This window comes from Pseudorasbora parva, chromosome 10 (genome assembly GCF_024679245.1).
Source record: "Pseudorasbora parva isolate DD20220531a chromosome 10, ASM2467924v1, whole genome shotgun sequence".
NCBI lineage: Eukaryota > Metazoa > Chordata > Actinopteri > Cypriniformes > Gobionidae > Pseudorasbora > Pseudorasbora parva.
Genome location: NC_090181.1, coordinates 690,464 through 711,025, shown reverse-complemented (window position 1 = coordinate 711,025; position 20,562 = coordinate 690,464). Strand labels below are relative to the sequence as shown.

General features: G+C 42.7%; 2 protein-coding genes across 5 annotated transcripts in view; one reads left to right on the top strand and one right to left on the bottom strand.

Moving 5' to 3' along the window:
• The window catches only part of fancm (FA complementation group M), a 78,947-nt gene that overhangs the window by 2,178 nt on the left and 56,207 nt on the right, over positions 1–20,562 (top strand). For all 4 annotated transcript variants that reach the window (XM_067454812.1, XM_067454811.1, XM_067454813.1 and 1 more), the window contains exons 3-4: positions 113–190; positions 508–666. In XM_067454812.1, coding sequence (XP_067310913.1) covers positions 113–190; positions 508–666 — 237 coding nt within the window. The remainder of the gene's footprint in view (positions 1–112; positions 191–507; positions 667–20,562) is intronic.
• Positions 4,203–20,192, bottom strand: soul3 (heme-binding protein soul3). The gene is made up of 5 exons (XM_067454833.1): positions 19,809–20,192; positions 9,770–9,864; positions 6,982–7,123; positions 6,722–6,905; positions 4,203–4,891 (listed from the first exon to the last, which is right to left on the bottom strand). Exons 1-5 carry the CDS (start codon positions 20,020–20,022, stop codon positions 4,726–4,728), a joined length of 801 nt encoding a protein of 266 aa, XP_067310934.1. The 5' UTR covers positions 20,023–20,192; the 3' UTR covers positions 4,203–4,725.

The window sequence follows — 20,562 nt, the reverse complement described above, 5'->3', positions numbered from 1 at the left end:
TCACACACACACACAGAAACTCATATTCTCACTCACACACCCACCCCTCTGAGACTGAGGCATGCTGGGAGCTCCGCTCCAGTTCTGATGTGTGTGTGTGTGTGTTCTTCAGGTGGTCCGTGAGCTGAGCAAACAAACGCAGCGGTTCCGCATCCTGGCACTCAGTGCCACTCCAGGAGGAGACGTCAAGGTGTGTGTGTGCTTCAGTCAGAACCCCAGTGCATGATGGTTAATGAGCGGTGTGTGTGTGTGTGTGCTTCAGTCAGAACCCCAGTGCATGATGGTTAATGAGCGGTGTGTGTGTGTGTGTGTGCTTCAGTCAGAACCCCAGTGCATGATGGTTAATGAGCGGTGTGTGTGTGTGTGTGTGCTTCAGTCAGAATCCCAGTGCATGATGGTTAATGAGCGGTGTGTGTGTGTGTTTGTGTGTGTGTTTCAGTCAGATTCCCAGTGCATGATGGTTAATGAGCTGTGTGTGTGTGTGTGTGTGTGTGTGTGTGTGTGCAGGCGGTGCAGCAGGTGATCTCTAACCTGCTGATCTCCCACATTGAGCTGCGCTCTGAGGACAGTCCTGACGTCCAGACTCACGTCCATCAGCGCCGCCTGGAGAAGCTGGTGGTCCCGCTGGGAGAGTCTCTGACCCGCTACCAGAAGCAGTACCAGCAGGTCAGACTCGGCCGGACACCACACATTAGGCTGGACCATAAACGGGCCAGGACATGACTGCCATAAACGATAATACTGACGCTCTGAGGCCATCTTCATCTACTATAACGATCATGGCATAATAATACAGGCACAGCTTTTCTAAGATCAATAATCTTTTATTTCTAAAGACTATTTAACACTGAAAACGGAAACATTTTAAATATCCGCAATAAATGAACAAAAGACCGAAAACAATAAAAGCAGTGGATGAAAACTGCAACGGATGAGGAGCGTATGAGGCGCGGCACGTCCTTGTGTTTGTTGTTTTCTTTTAATCGTTAACACTCCAGAAATGTACTTCCGCATATGATATATAACGGCGTAATTATCCACAATTTAGGATACAGTATTAAAAAAAAAGTGATATCATGTAATCATGCACAAACCGATGTTGACCATCTCTGAGGAGAGCTCGGTGAGAGTTTGATACGGCGAGAGAAGACGTGTTGCCTTTAGCACACACAGATTGAACTGAAGAATTAACTGGCATTCATCAATCTGCCAGCGTCAGTGAAGCTCTAGGCCTCGTTTATACGCGGCGCGAGGATGCGCGGCAAAGTGACGTCACCGCGGACTGAAATGACCCCATTGTGCTTGGCGCTGTGCACGGGAAACTCAGATATTGTAAGTCTGTGTGCGGCTCCGCAACCGAAGAGCCACGGGTTCCAGACGGATCTGTCCGAGCAGGACGTCTCCTCACCCACTCGAGCGTCGTAGTCCATTCAGATGGTCAGTTCACAAGCTCTCAAATCCATTCGATTTCAATTCTCCAACTCAAATGAATATATATTTAATACAAATAATATAGGTATTAATAAACGTTACTGAACGTAAGTTTACAAGTGGGTGATTAAAAAGAAACGAAGAGCCACAAACCAGTATATTAAACTCTTTTTGTTTAGCTACACCTGGGTCCATTCAAACAGAACCCATCTCCGTTTCAAATCCATACAATTTTGATGCAACTTTATTGAAAAAAATGTATCAGAATAATTTTATGGATATTTTGATGTATTTATTCTAAAACATGAAAAGGATATTGGATGATTTTCAGCATTTTCAGGACACAAGCTCTTCTTGCGATGTTGCCGCCCGTCACGTTCATTTACTTATCATACACCAGAAGTAGTTGCCGTGGTAACACAACAATACCTTAACGGGCTGACTTATGCGACTTTAGTTTGAGGAAATCTGTTTCTAATATAAGCGATTATGCTTGAATTATCAGTCCTGCGCTGTGTTGACTCGGTTGATTTGAATATGTCTATAATGCTAACGAACGTGCTTAAGTGAACGCTCATGTTTGATCAAGGCAAGCATTCGCGTGTGTGTGATGTATTTTTAGCGGTTGTGCGCTCGGCTGTGTGTGTGTTGTCTCATCAAATGGTTCCGCAGATTTTGAGCATTACTAGAGTATTTCCCCTCAGCAGTATAAAGGCCACAGCGCACCGGAAGCCTCCCTTTAAACACTGAACTGATGAATGATGTGCGCTCTGTAACATCACTCAGGGCAAACGGGGGACCTCTAGTGGAGGACTATGGAGAAAAATTGATTCGTGGCCTTTGAGAATCGATTCTGAATCGACCAGATTTTAAAAAACGATTAATCGAAAAAGCATTTTGCCCAGCCGTAGCGTCGAGTATAAACCTCCCCAAGCGAGGCGCGCGCAGTCAACGAGAGAGACGAGGAAAACAAACAAGCATGCGAATGGAAGTTATTGCAGCTGCAAAAATGGAGCTGATTTTTTTTTTATCGTGTGATTAATTGATTTAATAGAGTCGCGAAAGGCCTGTGTGAGACGGGTCAGAACCTGCAGGGGGCGCTGTGGCTCCACTGCTCACGTTTTCAAATTATCATTTTTGACAGACATGCAGATTTACCAGCTCTGGGTGGTTGCTAGGGTGTTGCTAAGGTATTTGGGGTGGTTGCTAGGGTGTTGCCATCCCCATTTTTCACTCCAGAAAGAGCCAGTGGTGTCAGTGCTGAGAGTGTTTAGTGATGACGCCGGAGTCGTGCTGAGATCAGGGGAAGTTTATTAAGATCAGAGCAGAAGCATCAGAAGTTCACAGTGGCTGTAGTGTAGTATGTGTGTGTGTACACTGACATGAACCCGTGTGTGTGTGTGTGTGTGTACACTGACATTAACCCGTGTGTGTACACTAGGGCTGGTGATGTCTAAAAAATTATACCCTGAAATTGTCAACATTTTTACGATATTCAATAAATCTTGATATATCTGCAATTGCTTTTAAATAAAATATATATATTTTCTTTTGCCCCTATTAAAAACAACAAAAACTATTGAGATAGAACCAAATTAAATACACAATATTCACGTTTAATGAACAGGTTGGGATGATCAAAATCGTAAATCATGATACCAGCAATTTAATGTTTTAAATGTACTTTTATAATTACTTAATATATATTTTTTATTTTATATGTTTTGTTTTTACAAATAAGCTAAACATGCAAATGACAAACAATATGACAAACAGTGCTTTATTTTCAGCTACAGTTGGTCTGTTTAACAAGAAATAAATCAAATATATTAAAAACCTGCTCAGTCTTCACTCTATGAATGAACTATAGGCTACACTGATTCATAATCAATATATTAAAGTGGTTTAGCCAAGCATGGGGTGGTTTTCTGTTTTTCATTGTTGTCTGAAAGGGTTAAATGACACAGAATATGAGCTCCGGCCCTTTAAGAGCTGCACGGACCAACTTCATCTTAACACACGATTGCTCACTCCACTCTGTGTGTGTGTGTGTTCACTAAAGACACACACTCGGTGTTTCCCTGAAGACTCACAGGACGTGCACTTTTACATTTGTTTGACCATTGAAACCCAATAATCCAGGAAAGAACTGAATGGCGATCGTATGGTGTCTGAAAGGTGTGTGTTTGTGTGTGTGTGTGTGTGTGTGAGTGCGCGCGCTTCCGGTCAGAGTCCGGCTCGAGCTCGTCCCGTGCTGCGCTATTATATCTCTCATGCGCATGTTTCTGTTGCTTCCTGTCATGCACACGACGTGCGGCGCGTATATATTTAACTCTTCTGCTTCAGTGTTTAGTGAACGGTGGAACCTCTGCGTTATCTGGCAACGCTTTTTGGGGAAGTATGCATGTTGAATTTGAAATATTCGATATTCACAATATTTTCACATTTTACATCATCGTCAAAATTATTGCGATATTATCGCTAATATTCGATATACCGCCCAGCCCTCGTGTACACTGACATGAACTTGTGTGTGTGTGTGTGTGTGTGTGTACACACTGAGATGAACCTGTGAAACACACACTGAGGGAACAAACCTCGTGTCTGTTGGCAACAGTTGAGCTCGTTTACATCATTCAAAGACGTGTGTGTGTGTGTGTGTTGAAATCTGTTCATTTCCCTGTGGGTTTGACATCTGCACTTATTAGAGGAGTAACAGAGAAGGAAACATTTACAAAAATACTTAACAAAAATAGCACTATTACAATATATAATATATAATGTGTGTATTAGATTTGTTGACTACATGAGCATTGATTTATAGAGCGGAACAGAAAGAGCGACAGACGTGTGTGTGTGAGTGAGTCAGGTATTGTGTGTGTGTGTGTGTGTGAGTGATTATGTGTTAGAGTGTGAGTGACTGTGCGTGTGTGTGTGTGTGTGTGTGTGAGTGAGTCAGGTATTGTGTGTGTGTGTGTGTGTGAGTGATTGAGTATGTGTTAGAGTGTGAGTGACTGTGCGTGTGTGTGTGTGTGTGTGTGTGTGTGTGTGCGCAAGTGTGAGTGTCACTGATTGAATGTCTGTGTGTGTGTGTGTGTGTGATATCACGGCATACACATGATTGTCTTACAGCAACAGCGTTGAGAGTGATTGATTGGCCTCCAGTTGTAGCTCATGATCAGAGACGAGCCTGTTCTCCGAGAGGAGCGTTGCTTGTGGCCAATCAGGATCTAGCATGCTTTGACAGATGTGGTGTGGTCTCTGAGAAGAGCAGAGCATTCTGGGTAATGTAGTTCAGGGCCGCTCCAGGAACCAGATCTCGTTGTGCCGATTGGCCGCCGCCGGATTGGTGTATCCGGCCACGATGAAGGACTCGCAGACGGCCGGGCGGTCCAGAGCCTCGGCCAATCGCCGCACCTCGTTAATAATGGACAGCTCGTTCGTGGCGCCGCTGAAAGCCCTGCAATAACACGCGAGTGTTAAAGGAGCAGTTCAGTTTAAAGCAACTTTGGGCCTCAAACGGTTCAAGGGCCAGATGACAGTTTCAGCGCAGATTCAAAAGGCTTTAAACGACAGCAGATGATGAATACGGGTCTCATCTAGACAAACCATCGTCATTTAAACACAAAATAATAACGTGTAAGTTTTATAAGCACAAATGCTGGCCTTGTTCTGTTCTGTGAGCTGCGTTCGTTACGTTGAAAAGATCACGCTTCACGAGTCAGTGCTTACAAATGTTCGTAAAAGCGTTTTAAACGATAAACTGACACAGAGACATCTGAATGTGTGTGTATTAGGGATGCCACAATACTCAATATATTGAACCGTTCGATACGGCATTGACGGTTCAATACGCGCTGGTGAATTGGGGTTTTTCCGGTTTTGCATATAATGAATTATTTCCATTTCTCTCCGTTTGAAATATGTCTCTGTTATTTCGGCTCTGTTTGAGTGAGCCTGTGAGTCTACGCGCTGATATGAGCAAATATCCAATCATATGCACTAAAGTTAGGGGTGTTAGCCGCGTTTTAAAGCCTTGCCGGTTAAACATTTCATTGGCGTGCTATGCACTGTTTTGCATTGAGCACGCACTAAACGTCTGTCAAACACATGCGATTACTGGACAGTCTTACTGCGCTAACACTGTCAAACACACACAAGGTTAGCATATAAACGCAGTCGGATATGTCTGAAGTGAAAGTAAAATCGCGTCTATATATGAGATGTGAGCTGGTCTTCAATTGACAGCAGCAGCCTACTGAACACGCTGTCCTTAAAGGGACAGTTCACCTCTACAATGATGTTAATAAAACAAACAAGACCTTTAATACAGTAGTTTTTAATCAATGTTGTATATTGAAGACTGTAGTTTTAATTTAAGCCTACATTAATTCATACTTAAATGTACAGAAGTGTTAATCTTTATATATATTTATTTTATATTATACAATACACTAGGAATGTGTACAAGGGTTTTTTAAGGAAAGTTTTAAGTTTAAGTAAGGGTTTTCAAGTCTTTTACATAAAATAAAGAAAGAGTATTGCAATAAAAACATTTTCTCCATAACCTTTTTCTGTTCCTGTCGCCTAAGAATAGAACAGCAAAAAAAACGAACCTAAAAACCGAGGTATGTATTGAACCGTGGACTAACTGTATTGTTGCATCCCTAGTGTGTATGATCCTCCTTACGAACACTTCGTCAAGCGTGATCTCTACAACATCACGAACGCGCTTCACAGAACAGAGCAAGGCCAGCATTTGTGCTTATAAAACTTAAACTCTTTTATTTTGTGTTTAAATGACGATGGTTTGTCTAGATGAGACCCGTATTCATCATCTGCTGTCGTTTAAAGCTGCACTGAAACGGTCATCTGGCCCTTGAGCCGTTTGAGGCCCATTGAAGTCCATTATATGGAGAAAAATCCTGGAATGTTTTCATCAAAAACCTTCATTTCTTTCCCACTGATTGATACATAGATTCAGGACTCGTTCAGAAGATGTGTAATAGCACCCTCTAGTGTCTAACAGTAAAGACGGATCTTCCAAAACACATTGTACGGTTCACACACACACACTGTAGTGTGGGGCTATTCAAATCTTACCCTGGAGGGCCAATGCGGTGCAGAGTTTAGCTCCAACCCTGATCAAACACACCCACCTGTGATTTTCTAATGATCTTGAAGACATTGATTAGCAAGTTCAGGTGTGTTTGATTAGGGTTGGAGCTAAACTCTGCACTGCATTAGCCCTCCAGGGTAAGATTTGAATAGCCCTGCCGTAGTTCATCACCTGGTGTAGACTATGGTGGCGGGCCACAGCTCAATGCGGATCTCGGGGTCGTGGGGTCGCGGCGGGTCGGTTTGGTGCTGAGCGGGCAGATAATACGCCACAGTCACGGCGCGGTCTAATGTGCTCTGCATCTCGTCTGTGCGGACCACCGTCACAATGGGTATGGTCATGCCCAGGTAACTGCCTGTGGACACACACACACACACATGCGCGCGGTTAGGCTGTGATGAGGACGCCGGCTGGACTCTGTGCTCACGGACCTGCTGTGTTCTGCTGGCAGATGAATCTCATGATCTTCATGAAGCCGTAGCAGATGCTTTGCTCATACGTGTCCTCATGAACCGTAATGCAGGCCCAGTGTGCCTTCTCATAGTGACGCTTCTCATACGCCAGCTCTCCGCACTGCAACACACACACACACACACACACACACACACACACACACATGTTTGTTTTTGTGAATTGTGGGGACATTCCATAGGCGTAATGTGTTTTATACTGTACAAACCGTATTGTCTATCCCCTTACACTGCCCCTATCCCTAAACCTACCCATCACAGGAAACATTCTGCATTTTTACTTTTTCAAAAAAACTCCTCCTGTATGATTTATAAGCATTTTGAAAAGTGGGGACATGGGGTAATGTCCTGATATGTCACCATTTTCTGTAATACCTGTGTCATACACATGTTATTATACACATTTTTGTCCTGATATGTCACAAAAACAAGCACACACACACACACACACACTCGTCAAACACAGTCACACACAGATTATAGCTGATGATACACAGGGCAACTTTTTGAGAAATGTGTTGCCGACGGAAGCCCACGGAAACATTGCTCCAAAAGTTGCCCTGTGTATCATCAGCTTAAAACATCTTCCTTTGTGTCCAGCAGAGCTCAGACATCTGAGTGTGTAAATGACAGAACGGGTGAAGCATCCCCGTGTTATGTAATAGTTTCATTATTAAAGGGATAGTTCAGCCAGAAATGAGCCTGTGATGTTTATCTGCAGGGCGTCTGAGATGTCGGTGTGTTTGTTTCTTCAAGAGAACACAAATGAAGATTTTTAACTCAGCCGTTGCTCGTCATTACTTCCGCTGAGTAAGGTCAAAATACCGGAGCGATCATAGATATATAGATGCCTCATTAGTGCATGTGTGGATCGTCGGATGAGGCATCTATGTAAATATATCTATGATCACTCCGGTATTTTGACCTTACTCAGCGGAAGTAATGGCGTTGGGAACACTAGATGAGATTCGTCTGATATGAGGTAAAATAACACAAATACTGTGGTGTTTCTAGCAGAAAGCGATCGCTTCGTGTCTTCAGACATCAGTGTGTCTCCATGAGCCTCAGGGTTTAATATGGACTCGTATGTCTGTGTGTTTTTTACTCTCACAGAAATACACCCCATTGACACGCATTATACGAGCAACGGCTGAGTTAAACATCTTCATTTGTGTTCTCCTGAAGAAACAAACACACCGACATCTGGGACGCCCTGCAGATAAACATCACTGGATCATTTCTGGCTGAACTATCGCTTTAATAACAGATGCTTGTGTATTTAACATTTAGCAGACATGCATTTAAATCAGTGTCTTGCTCATAAATGATCCGGATGTGATTCATGTTTCACCTTTTGGGGTATTTTCTTACAGATCTCAGATCAGTATCTGCAGGGGCAATAAACACGTTACTTAAGAACAGACATGCCATAATGTTCACATCTGTGAATGCGTTTCATTGGGTTCTGCCTGCAGCTTTGGTTAGTTTCTGACAGGGATGGACCGTGTCAATCAACCACAGTGGGAGGGGCTTAGTGGTTTCAGTACCCAATCAGTGCTCATCGGGTCATATTTAATTTGATAGCATGTTTGATCACATGTTAGTTGTTTAGTCAGTGGTGTCACTAGCTCAGTTTTCTATTTTTATGGACATTTTGGGATATAAAAGATAAAACACTGAATGGGAAAGCACGATGCATCGCACAAACGCACACAAACCAACATATATTTGACAACAATATGGCGTACAGCGGCTGCAAACAATGGCAGATAAGTGCTCAAAACATCATTCAATGTAAATTGTGATAATCATAAATACTATTTCATTTAGGGCTGCACGATAACAGTTAAACTGATAATCGCGATTATTTTACTCAAAATCATAATCACGATTATTAATCTATCAGAAAGGGTAATGTGGTTATGGCCATTATGCATGTTCACCCAAAAGGCCTGTAGGTGGCGCACCGACTTAATTTAACCAACTATGATAACTTCATTAGATGGTAAATCAATACAAAACACATGGTTTTGGTGAACGCTTTGAAATTGATTTTTAAAGCAACACAATTCGTTTAAAAATGAGACAAACCACAGATTCAAAATGCCCAGCAAATTCGTAAAGCAAAGAATGATGATATTAAGCAATGTCTGGCTCGGGACATTCTGAAACGATTAACGTGAAAAATGCTTAACGTGGCTGAATGCACTGACAGTGATATTAAAGACCAAACTCCGTAAAAATCATTATAAACCAGTATTTAAGCTCAGAATATGAACACAGCGCGTTTAATTACACGTTCAGTGTTTTCCTCCCTTGCTAAACCGTTGTAAAAGCTTAACGTGACTTAATGTAGCCAACTAAGTGATATTAAAAGATCAAACTGCACAAAGCAATTTTTCTGTATAATGCTTTATTAGTATAATGTTTTCCGAGTGCTCTGTTAATGTCACCGTTTTAGTATTAAGCCACTTTAAGCGTTTTCTTTATGGGAGGAAAATGCTCAATTAAACGTGTTGCGTTCATATCATAGACTGTAAACCAATATGGCCGTAGAGTCTGTGACGTCACCCATTAGATCCCGATAGGCCGTTCTGAAGCGTAAAGTAGGGGCGAGCTGGGCGTTATCAACATTAAAATACACTTACTCATGCAGCCCTAATTTCATTGCATACGTCACACATCTGCTAGAACAGGTGCTGAAGTTCCGACATTCCACTGTGTGTGTGTGTGTGTGTGTGGTACGTACCTTCTCCTTGCGTGTGATGAGTGTGTGAGGAACCTGCTCCCGTGTGTGTGTGCCGTCATTATTGGTGGTGATCTGGTGGATGGGTTCGGCCATGTCTGTGAATCGAGGAGTAGATGGACATTATGTGTGTGTGTGTGTGTGTGTGTGTATTGTTTATAGCTTTTGTAACTCATTCGAGTCCTTGTGCAGCTCATTGGTCAACGGTCATTGTTTTTGATCATACGCTATAAATAAATGAAGATTTAGACTCAGGGTTTGACATTAACGCTTGGCCACAAGTGGATTTTTTGAAGGTGCGAGTGAAAGAGATTTTACTCGGCCGACGGATAAGTGGATTAAACCGTTAATAACAAAAAATAAGTAGCGAGTCATCTCGAAATGTGCAAAATAATGACATCGTACTGTTTGAAATAAAATATATACCGCTACTGGAAAAATACCAGTATATATTTTATTTCAAGCAGTACGATGTCATGATTTTGCACATTTCGAGATGATCCGCTAGTTATTTTTTATTTAATAGGTATTTTCCCAGTACCGGTATACCGTGCCTCCCTAGTGTGTGTGTGTGTGTGTGTGTGTGTGTGTGTGTTAGGGGTGTAGAAATTAATAGTTTCTTCAATGCATTACAATGCAGATAAGCACACACACACACACACACACACTGCCCCTAAACCTACCTTTCATGTTCACTTATATAAATGTGTCTCCGCTAAAAGAATATAAAAATGTGATCTTCAGTTCCCGCACTATATGCAGATTTAATGGAGTTCCCGTCACTGAAATCGACAGATATGAGCTGCGTTTTACTGATCATTTTAAAGAGTGTGATATGAGCGAGAGTGGACACAGCACTGGTCAGATCGTTCAGTTTCTGCACTTTAATGAAGATGAGTGTGTGTTGAGCACCTATGACTTTACTTTCAGTTTAATTTGCGGTAGTTTGTGTTGGCTTGATGAAGAGACAGTCATATGGGGCTATAACATGACATATAGCCTAAAACACGCTCACATTTATTTACATACATTTTTTGTAAGTCATTTATAAGTGGTTAGTTAATGATGAACTAATCATTTATCATTAATTATTAATCAAGTGATATGCTGAACGTTATTATAAAGTGTTACCAATTTTTTACATATGTGGTTGTAACACCAGATGCATTTAGACTTCAGTTTTGACTGTAAGACGGCCCAGACCACCTCCTGAAGTGGCTTTGAGTATTGTGTGTATTTGCTCTAAATGCTCCTGTTGTCTTCTGTGCCCAGACTTGAGTTTTGTTTGATATAAATAAGAAGCGTGTTTTCTTTGAGCAGGTCAAATTAACGCTTCAGTTCATATAACTGACTGACAAAAGCGTATACATGAGGATGCGGTGAACCGTCAGTGCATCGTGATATCGAATTGAACCGAATCGATGGCATGATAATCGTAATAGAACCGAACTGTGTGTGTGTGTGGGCATGTTTGTGTGACATAGGAGGACACAAATGTGTATAATGCCATGGGTATGACACAGGTATTACAGGAGAGGGTGAAATATGAGGACATTACCCATGGCCCCACTTTACAAAAGGCTTATAAATCACACAGGAGGAGTTTTTATGAGAAAGTAAAAATGCAGAATGTTTCCTGTGATGGGTAGGTTTAAGGGCTGTGTGTGTGATGGGGTAGGTTTAGGGGCTGTGTGTGTGTGTGTGTGTGTGTGTGTGTGTGTGTGTGTGATGTGTAGGTTTAGGGGCAGTGTGTGTGTGTGATGTGTAGGTTTAGGGGCAGTAAAAGGGGATAGAAAATACGGTTTGTACAGTATAAAAACCATTTTGCCTATGGAATGTCCCCATGCGTCACAAAAACAAACGTGTGTGTGTGTGTGTGTGTGTTGATCAGAATCCCTCCAACTATTACCCTTCACGTATCATTTACTAGCATTGAACAAAACACATTCATATGTAGGTCAGTCTGATTTATAACCATTGCTCATTCCTGTAGCTTCATCATGCATTAGCAAGTGTAGAAATAGACCCCAGATTAATAAATACTGTACAAACTCCTGAAGCTCAGCACAATCCCAGAGGAATAGAGTCTGATCCAGACAAACCATCACACATTTACACACTTTTAACCCTAAATGTGTGACTTCAGGGTTCTGGTTTTGCATGACGTATGACGACATCACGTCGGAAAGGTCACGTGACGCAGGTGGAAGTGCCGACCCCGTGTTAAAATAAACGTGCGAAGACTAAATCAAACGCCTTCACACAAATAAAGGAAAAGCAACGATGGCGGAGGAGAGCATGAGATGGAGTTTTCGGCACTGGGTCGTCATGTGACCTTTTGAAGAAGAACAACACCGAAGTCGAGCGTTTGAGGTTAAAAGTGTATAGATGTGCAGTGAATGTGATGTTAGTCTGGATCAGACTCTATTCCTCTGGATCATCAGAGTCTCTGAAGCTCTTCCTCACTGATCTGGACCTTCAGCCGTTGGTTCCCATTAAAGGCCATTATGAGGAGAAAAATCCTGGAATGTTTTCCTCAGAAAATGTCATTTCTTTCCGACTGAGGACAGAAAGACATGAACATTTGGGATGAGATTGGGTAAGAATAGACTCATTCTGAAGGGAACTCATCCTTTAAACTAAAGCTTGTGTTATTAATGCGTTTGCATATTTCCCGATCTCCGCATCATTAGGTCAGAGCGATCGATCCTGACCCCTGTTTGACCTCTTACTGTGACGTGGTGTAAAGCGCTTTACTGCACTGGATTTAGAAAGCTGTGGGTCTGGATAATCTCTGAGATCTTTCTCTCTCACACACACACACACACGTTTGTTTTTGTGAAATGTGGGGACATTCCATAGGCGTAATGGTTTTATACTGTACAAACCGTATTTTCTATCCCCTTACACTGCACCTAAACCTACCCATCACACACACACACACACACACACACACACACAGCCCCTAAACCTACCCATCACAGGAAACATTCTGCATTTTTACTTTCTCATAAAAACTCCTCCTGTATGATTTATAAGCCTTTTGTAAAGTGGGGCCATGGGTAATGTCCTCATATTTCACCCTCTCCTGTAATACCTGTGTCATACCCATGGCATTATACACATTTGGGTCCTCATATGTCACAAAAACATGCCCACACACACCACGTTCACTGACTGTTGTTCAAGGGCGAGTGCTCGTGATCATTGGATGTGATCGTGTGTTATAAACTGTGTCTGATACGGTGAACCGAGCTCAATCCGTCAGCGTCATGTGATCAAATCTGCTGAAACTGGGTCAGGACGGGCCCCAGTGAATCATGGGAAATATTCCCTGCTGCTAGTCACGCAAATCTGCAGAGCTCAGATGGGCGAGATCTGTAGAGTTCAGTCCGGGTCAGAAATCTGCTTAATAAGCCTTTACACACACACTCGTCCTTCACACAAGCAGACCAGTCAAACACTTCTCCTGGAAAAAAGTATAAATATTATTTATTCTGAAGTGTCAGTGTTCAGTCAGCTTTGAACAACAACTGCATTAAATAATGTTATGATTTTTAAAAATATTTTCTTGAATTTACAAATAAGAAAGGTTGGAAAGAAGGACACTTTTAAACACAAAACTAAGGCGACATGTGACCGTCTTAATGAGTGAGTCATTGAATCAAACGATTGGTTCAAACGGATGATTGGTTCAGGGATGAGGCATTTGTTTATGAATGAGTGCCGCGTCAGACACGCTTCTAGTGTGCAGAGAAAACGCCACGCAGCCGCCCCGTGGCTGACACGCAACAGAAACGCCGCGCAGCCGCCCCGTGGCTGACACGCAACAGAAACGCCGCGCAGCCGCCCCGTGGCTGACACGCAACAGAAACGCCACGCAGCCGCCCCGTGGCTGACACGCAACAGAAACGCCGCGCAGCCGCCCCGTGGCTGACACGCAACAGAAACGCCACGCAGCCGCCCCGTGGCTGACCCGCAACAGAAACGCCACGCGGCCGCCCCGTGGCTGACCCGCAACAGAAACGCCACGCAGCCGCCCCGTGGCTGACCCGCAACAGAAACGCCACGCAGCCGCCCCGTGGCTGACCCGCAACAGAAACGCCACGCAGCCGCCCCTGCGGCTGACGCGCAACAGGAACGGCACGCAGCCGCCCCGGGGCTGACACGCAACAGAAACGCCACGCAGCCGCCCCGGGGCTGACACGCAACAGAAACGCCACGCAGCCGCCCCGGGGCTGACCCGCAACAGAAACGGCACGCAGCCGCCCCGGGGCTGACCCGCAACAGAAACGCCACACAGCCGCCCCGTGGCTGACCCGCAACAGAAACGGCACGCAGCCGCCCCGGGGCTGACGCGCAACAGAAACGGCACGCAGCCGCCCCGGGGCTGACGCGCAACAGAAACGCCATTCAAATCGCAGCTTTTGAGCTTTCATAATCGCACACAAGCCAAATCGCGATTGCGGTTCGATTTCGATTAATCGTGCAGCCCTAGTTCCAACAACAAAAAGTGGATGGACACCCTCGGTCACATCAGCGGGATAAGACATTGGACATTTTAAATTTAAAACAGGATCATGGCTGTGGTCCAGACTCCGGATATTCCTTCTCTGTGCCGTGAGTGATTTGAAATTGCAACCTGAGCAGCACCGGGGAGTCAAACGGTATCAGCAAACTAAACACGGCGGTTCGTGAGTCCATTTCACTAAAGGTGTGTGTGTGTGTGTGTGTGTGTGTGTGTGTGTGTGTGTGTGTGTGTGTGTGTGTGTGTGTGTGTGTGCCTGCGCCTAAACTTCATTGTCATGACAACCGCCTGTCAGCGTCGGCTCAGGAAGCGCGAGAATCAAAACATCTAGGAATAGATGTTTTAAGCTAATTAAAAACAAAGTCTAACGTTACCATTAAAGTAAGAGTCCTATACTCACATCGTCAAGAAAACCACCAAAACAAAATCATTGTGTGTACTCTTGAGTTTAGACGTTCGCTGTGTGTAATCTTCCTTTGAAGATTGGATCAGACTAGCAGATCGCGCTGCAACATTTCCCTCAGATACGGTAACGTTAATGCTTAACGTTAACCCAGGCGGCGTCACTACTGTGATTGTGTATTGCTATATTACATTCCCAATATAATCTCTTTGAGAACGATATTTGCTGATATATCTACTGTCCTAACTGAAACACTTATGTGTGTTCTTTTTAATGTTACTTTCTGGCTCTTTGAAAAAAACGTTTCTGCGGTGATCTAACTTAACTGTAATAATTCATAATTTCATTATAACATTTGTTCCAGCTAGCCCAATTTTATTAAGAAATCTAAAAAACTATAGTCTAACGCAACCTACTAGTAACGTTACCACATAATTATGACAATTATCATCAAAGCGTGATATAATATAGCAGGGAGAGGAAATAAAAAATTCTGTATTTTTATTTATTATGAGTTGTATTTCATTGTTTATTATTTCTTAGTTTTTTTTTAATTAATATATAGTGCTTTGTTAAAACGGTATCTTTAAAATAGTAGGCTAATGTTCAAAGCATTGTTTTCCTTGATTGTAATTGTAACTCATTTGTTGTCATTTACAAAATATATATGAATTTATATGGAGCGTGATAAAAAGGTGACCTTGAAATTGGTATTAAAGGCGATGCGAGGCTGGGAAACGTTTTGGTGCACCTAAATAAAAAAGTTAGGCGCACCAGTGCAACCACGGCAAAAAGATAGTCTGGAGCCCTGTCAAACAAAATAAATTTAATTAGGATCAATATTATCAACTAACATTAATTTTATTAATATTGTCACTAAGCTAAGCTATCTCTTGCTTGTTTTCTACGTATAACAAACATAACTTCACGGACAATAATCTTCAATAACCTACATGGATGTCATTTAAATATCAAAAGTCCAGTACGTTATAAATGTGGATAACGTATCATATGCATGCTATGTTAGTTGAAAAGTATGCTCTCTTCATGGGCGTCGGACGCAAAAATAGTGGGTCCTGTGTTTTTGTTTTTACAAGAGTAACGTTAGATGCTGTATTATTTACATTAAACAGAATTTTTTTTTATTATTTTTATTTACTAAACGATTGATTGGGCCAGACAAAATAACGGAAATCAACAGATTTCTTATGGTGGCTATAGTGTAGCGGTAAGAGACACATGGCTTCAAGTTTTGACGCAAATCGATTAGAGGTTTGAATCCGTCTTTTGCCACAATTGCTCCATTCCCTTTTCCCATCACACATCAGATCGGAAAGGCGTTTATTTTCAATATAAATTGAGAAAGTATTAGAAAAGTGGAAATAAAGTGTCTAACATGTGTTAGAAGTAGGTAAACAGACATGTGCTGAATTAGAGACGATAGAAGTGATTAGGTTGGGAGGCGCAAAACTCCATCTCGCCTAGAGCAACCAAAGAGCGAGAGCCGGTGTCATGATAAATTGTGTCCGCCTGTGAAATCGTGTCCTCTTAGGACCCCAGAGCGATTCTATTGGCTGAAAGAACTTTTAACGGGTAACAGAGTCCTGCACGGGTCCATTTTTGGAGACCCGCCCCGCCCGTACCCGCAAGATCTGACCCGTGACCCGTGAAAATATCCAAATTAAATCCATACCCGCCCAGACCCGTTAATATTTGGCCCGTTACCTGAACCTGGCCCGCGACAAATCACACACGCTAAACAATCAAATTAAAATGCTTTATTTCTTATCCTGCACCTCTCTCAACATCAACAGCGCCATGAATGGGCTAATGAAACAGGCAAAAGTGCCTTTAAAGACTCAGTGTCAACAATTTCATATAGCTACTCCACTCACCGACTTTACTTTTACTTCATCCAGGCCATCCTTAAAAATATTCTTGTTTGCCGTAACCCGACCGACCCTGTCGATTTAGGGCCGACTCATTTTTATTTATTTTTTTCCTTTTAGTCTTTAGACCTGCCGGTTGTAAATTTGCTTTAAGACCGACCAATTTATTTTTGTACTCTTCAAACAACTAATACAAAAGTAATAAAATAATATGAATTATATTTTAATAAGTATTATAAATATATAAATTGCCTGGGCCATACAAACGAAGGCTGCGTTCTTTATTTTATAGAAACCCCGTGACGTCATCTATGTTTCCACTATGGTTAACGGATGTCACACTACGGCCTGTGCGTTCGTTTCGGCTCATTCTCTCATTCACTGTAACGTTAGACTATTAAAGCCCTGACGGAGATTTCACCGCATTTTGTGACAGGAGTCAGGACCATGGACACGTTATACACACGTTACACAAGTTTTTTGTTTTTGACAGTAGTTCTTTCTTTCCCTGAGCATGGCAAATACCAAACCGTACTGAAACCGTGAACATAAAACCGTGATACAAACCGAACTGTGTGCAGTCTGTACTCTACACCCCTAGCGTAAGGTATGTATGGGGGTGCCATGACTGAAAGGTTGGGAAACACTGATTTAGTGAACGGCTGTGGCTCGACGGCAGGAAAAACAATCCAAACCATCACGATTTTTAAACCTTTTTCATCATTAACGTTAATCAAATCTATTATTGTAAATGTAGGCTGCCAAGAAGGAGGAAAGAGGGGCAGTGTCTCTTCAAAACAACTGAGAGACAATACATAATATTACAAAAATAAAATAACGTCCGAAAAAAATGGTCTGCCATTGTCTGCGATGTTTGTTTACTGTAATATTTACCAGTAAAGAGTAGGTTATAGCTACTTAATTGAATTCATTAAAACTACTTTTTGCTTTTTGATCTTCAAATGCACTAGTCTGTATCACCAGATGCGCTGGTCTGGCAACAAGTGCAAGCCGCTTCAGAGACACAGATAGCTGCGTGTGCTGAGTCAACACAATCGAGCGCAAAAATACGGAACATATCACGGGAAAATACTAAAACGGGAAGACAGCGGGAAAAGAGCTAAAATACGTGAGAAACCCGGAAAGAGAGGGAGGGTTGACAGCTTTGAGTCAATGACAGCTAGCGGTGGAACCTTTTTTTAATGAATGCACCTGAAATTTATGCAATAAACATGTTTTTGACAAATAATTCAATTTGTTTGTGGTCTATATAGCCTGCAATCAGCCTATGCGCCCGAAGGCACGGCTTGAAGACCCAGTCAGTGACGTCACAATATGCCAATTTGTTTAAATTCATACCTACGTGATAACCATCAATGTCGCAGTGGTGGTGACGTGATGGGTCAAATGGCATATCGGTGTTGCGTGTGTGTGTAATGGTAATTTGGACATAGAAATTGTAATTGTAATCCTACAATATTTTCGATGGGGGAAGAAGGAGGCGGGAACCGGCGAACATTTAAAAGACTTTAACCAAACAAAACGAAAGTAACGTGGCCAGCCCCTCACGGACATCTGCCAAGCGCACACACATAATAAAACGTAAACGCAACTCAACGTCAACTCCAGGTGTGGTGATCTCTCGTCCTTATATACCTCCGAGCTCCCTCAGAGGACTCGAGACCGGTGTGGCTCGCAGGTGACGCTCATTCACAATCACGCCCTGCTCTCTCTCTCGCTCTGTCTCTCTCTCTCGCTCTCTCTCGCTCTCTCTCTCTCGTTCACTTTGCCACAGAAATTTTGCACATATTTTTCATCCGCCCATCCGCGCTTCTACCCGCCCGCACAGAGTTAATTATCCGCCCGCATCCCCGCCCGTGAATTTTATAAATGTCACAATCCACCCGTTTTATGCGGGTACCGGGGATACCCGACCCGTTGCAGGACTCTGATGGGTCATCTGTTCAGAGCCTGATTACCAATCGCACAAAATCGCGTTTGGATTTTTGTTGTTTAAATATACTTTAATGTCTTACAAATCATATGTTACATATACTAGTAGTATATAACTGAAGCTATATGTGCTTATATAAGATATAGTATATATACTATAAGATTATGTACAAGCATATCTCGTATATAATCGATTTATTTTGTGCACTTGTTCTGAATATTACAGTTTTTTTTATTCTTTATTATTTACATTATAGGTACATTACTATGTCTTGATTTTGTATTGGTAGTATTACTTAGTTTATCAGTTTAAATTATTTAGAACATGTTTTAGCTCCAATTATAGCAATTAATTACATATTGCAAATAAATGTTGTGTGCACTTAGTATGGCAATGAATTCATAGTTTATTTTTTAAAAATTGTTTGTCCAGACCAGAACCATGTATAACAGATTTGATCAGGCATTTAAATCTGCCACCAGCGGACACGATTTCACCGGCGGACAGGATTTGTCATGACCCTGCAGATAATAAATACAGTAGTTCATTGTAAACAATGTTCATGTTTTATTACTGGATAAATCTAAAGCACACCATAAAATAATTCTAGCAATTCATACAGGGCTAGTAATAGACACACACACACACACACACACACACACACACACACAGGTATCGGGAAGGGAAAAGGGATCTCTAACTGTGGTTAATCAATCAGGAAGTTTGGAGATGATTTGTTGTCTGTCTCTTTAAACGCTCGAGCTCTTTGATTGGCTGCCAATGTTTAGTCACCTGAAAGTGATAGTTATAGAGTTCGTTATCAAAATAATCTGTTAACATAATAACATAAGCTTATAACATAAGAACGTTTACTCCAGAAAGACTGTACGTTACAGCTTAATCTAATTCTGCTGCAGTATTGTCCTGTTTAACACTGAAGCTGCTCTGACACAATCATCATTGGAAAAGCGCTATATAAATAAAGTTGATTGATTGATCGTCCAGTGAGCTTTTTCACCTCAGAATTGTGAGGTAAACATTGATAATTGCCAGTATTATTATTATTCCGAGGCATAAACAAGCTTGACTACATTAGCTCGCGGTTCTGCTCTGCTAAATGAGTCGATGTGTGTTTTATTTACACTTTACAGTGTGTGTAGTGCGCTTCGGTCGCGCTCTGAGGGGAATGACCGTTAAAATGGGCGCGAAAGGGCTCTGTGTAAGTTACTAGTGTGTAGTTCTTGAGCTCGGTGTGTGTGTGTGTTTACCTCTCGGCACCTCCACCTGGTGTCCCCGGGCCACATCGGTCCAGTACTGCAGGAGTCTCCCCTGCTCCTCCTCCTCTTCCCGGTCCTCCTCCTCCTCTTCCCGGTCCTCTTCGAGACCGTCTGACAGCGGGTCCTCCGACATGGACTCCAGGTCCTCCAGGCTGATCATCCCGCCTCCGCCTCCGCCGCTCATCCGACACCCGCCGCGATCCATCGATAAACACTGCGCGATCGTGTCCTCACACTTCACCGGCTCTCACACGGAGCTCGCCGTCATGTCGCAGGCTATTTAAGTCTCTAATCTCGCGTTTTTAGCGGCGCCGTTCAGCTCGTACGTGTTGTTTTGCAGGAGCGAGAGTCGTGACGTGTTTACGGGCGGGGCCGGGGTCACGTGATCGCGGAAGCTCCGCCCCCCTCGCGCAGGACCGCTCATATCTCAGTACAGTATCGCGCTAGATTGTGTGTGTGTGTGTGTGTGTGTGTGTGGGCATGTTTTTGTGACATATGAGGACCCAAATGTGTATAATGCCATGGGTATGACACAGGTATTACAGGAGAGGGTGAAATATGAGGACATTACCCATGGCCCCACTTTACAAAAGGCTTATAAATCACACAGGAGGAGTTTTTATGAGAAAGTAAAAATGCAGAATGTTTCCTGTGATGGGTAGGTTTAGGGGCAGTGTGTGTGTGTGTGTGTGTGTGTGTGTGTGTGTGTGTGTGTGTGATGGGTAGGTTTAGGGGCAGTGTGTGT

Coding starts and splice junctions, on each gene's coding strand:
- soul3 (XM_067454833.1), bottom strand. CDS start 20,022: ATGGATCGCGGCGGGTGTCGGATGAGCGGCGGAGGCGGAGGCGGGATG. Junction 6,906..6,981: donor CTGCCAGCAGAACACAGCAG/GTCCGTGAGCAC, acceptor GTGTGTCCACAG/GCAGTTACCTGGGCATGACC. Junction 4,892..6,721: donor GCCACCATAGTCTACACCAG/GTGATGAACTAC, acceptor GTGTTATTGCAG/GGCTTTCAGCGGCGCCACGA.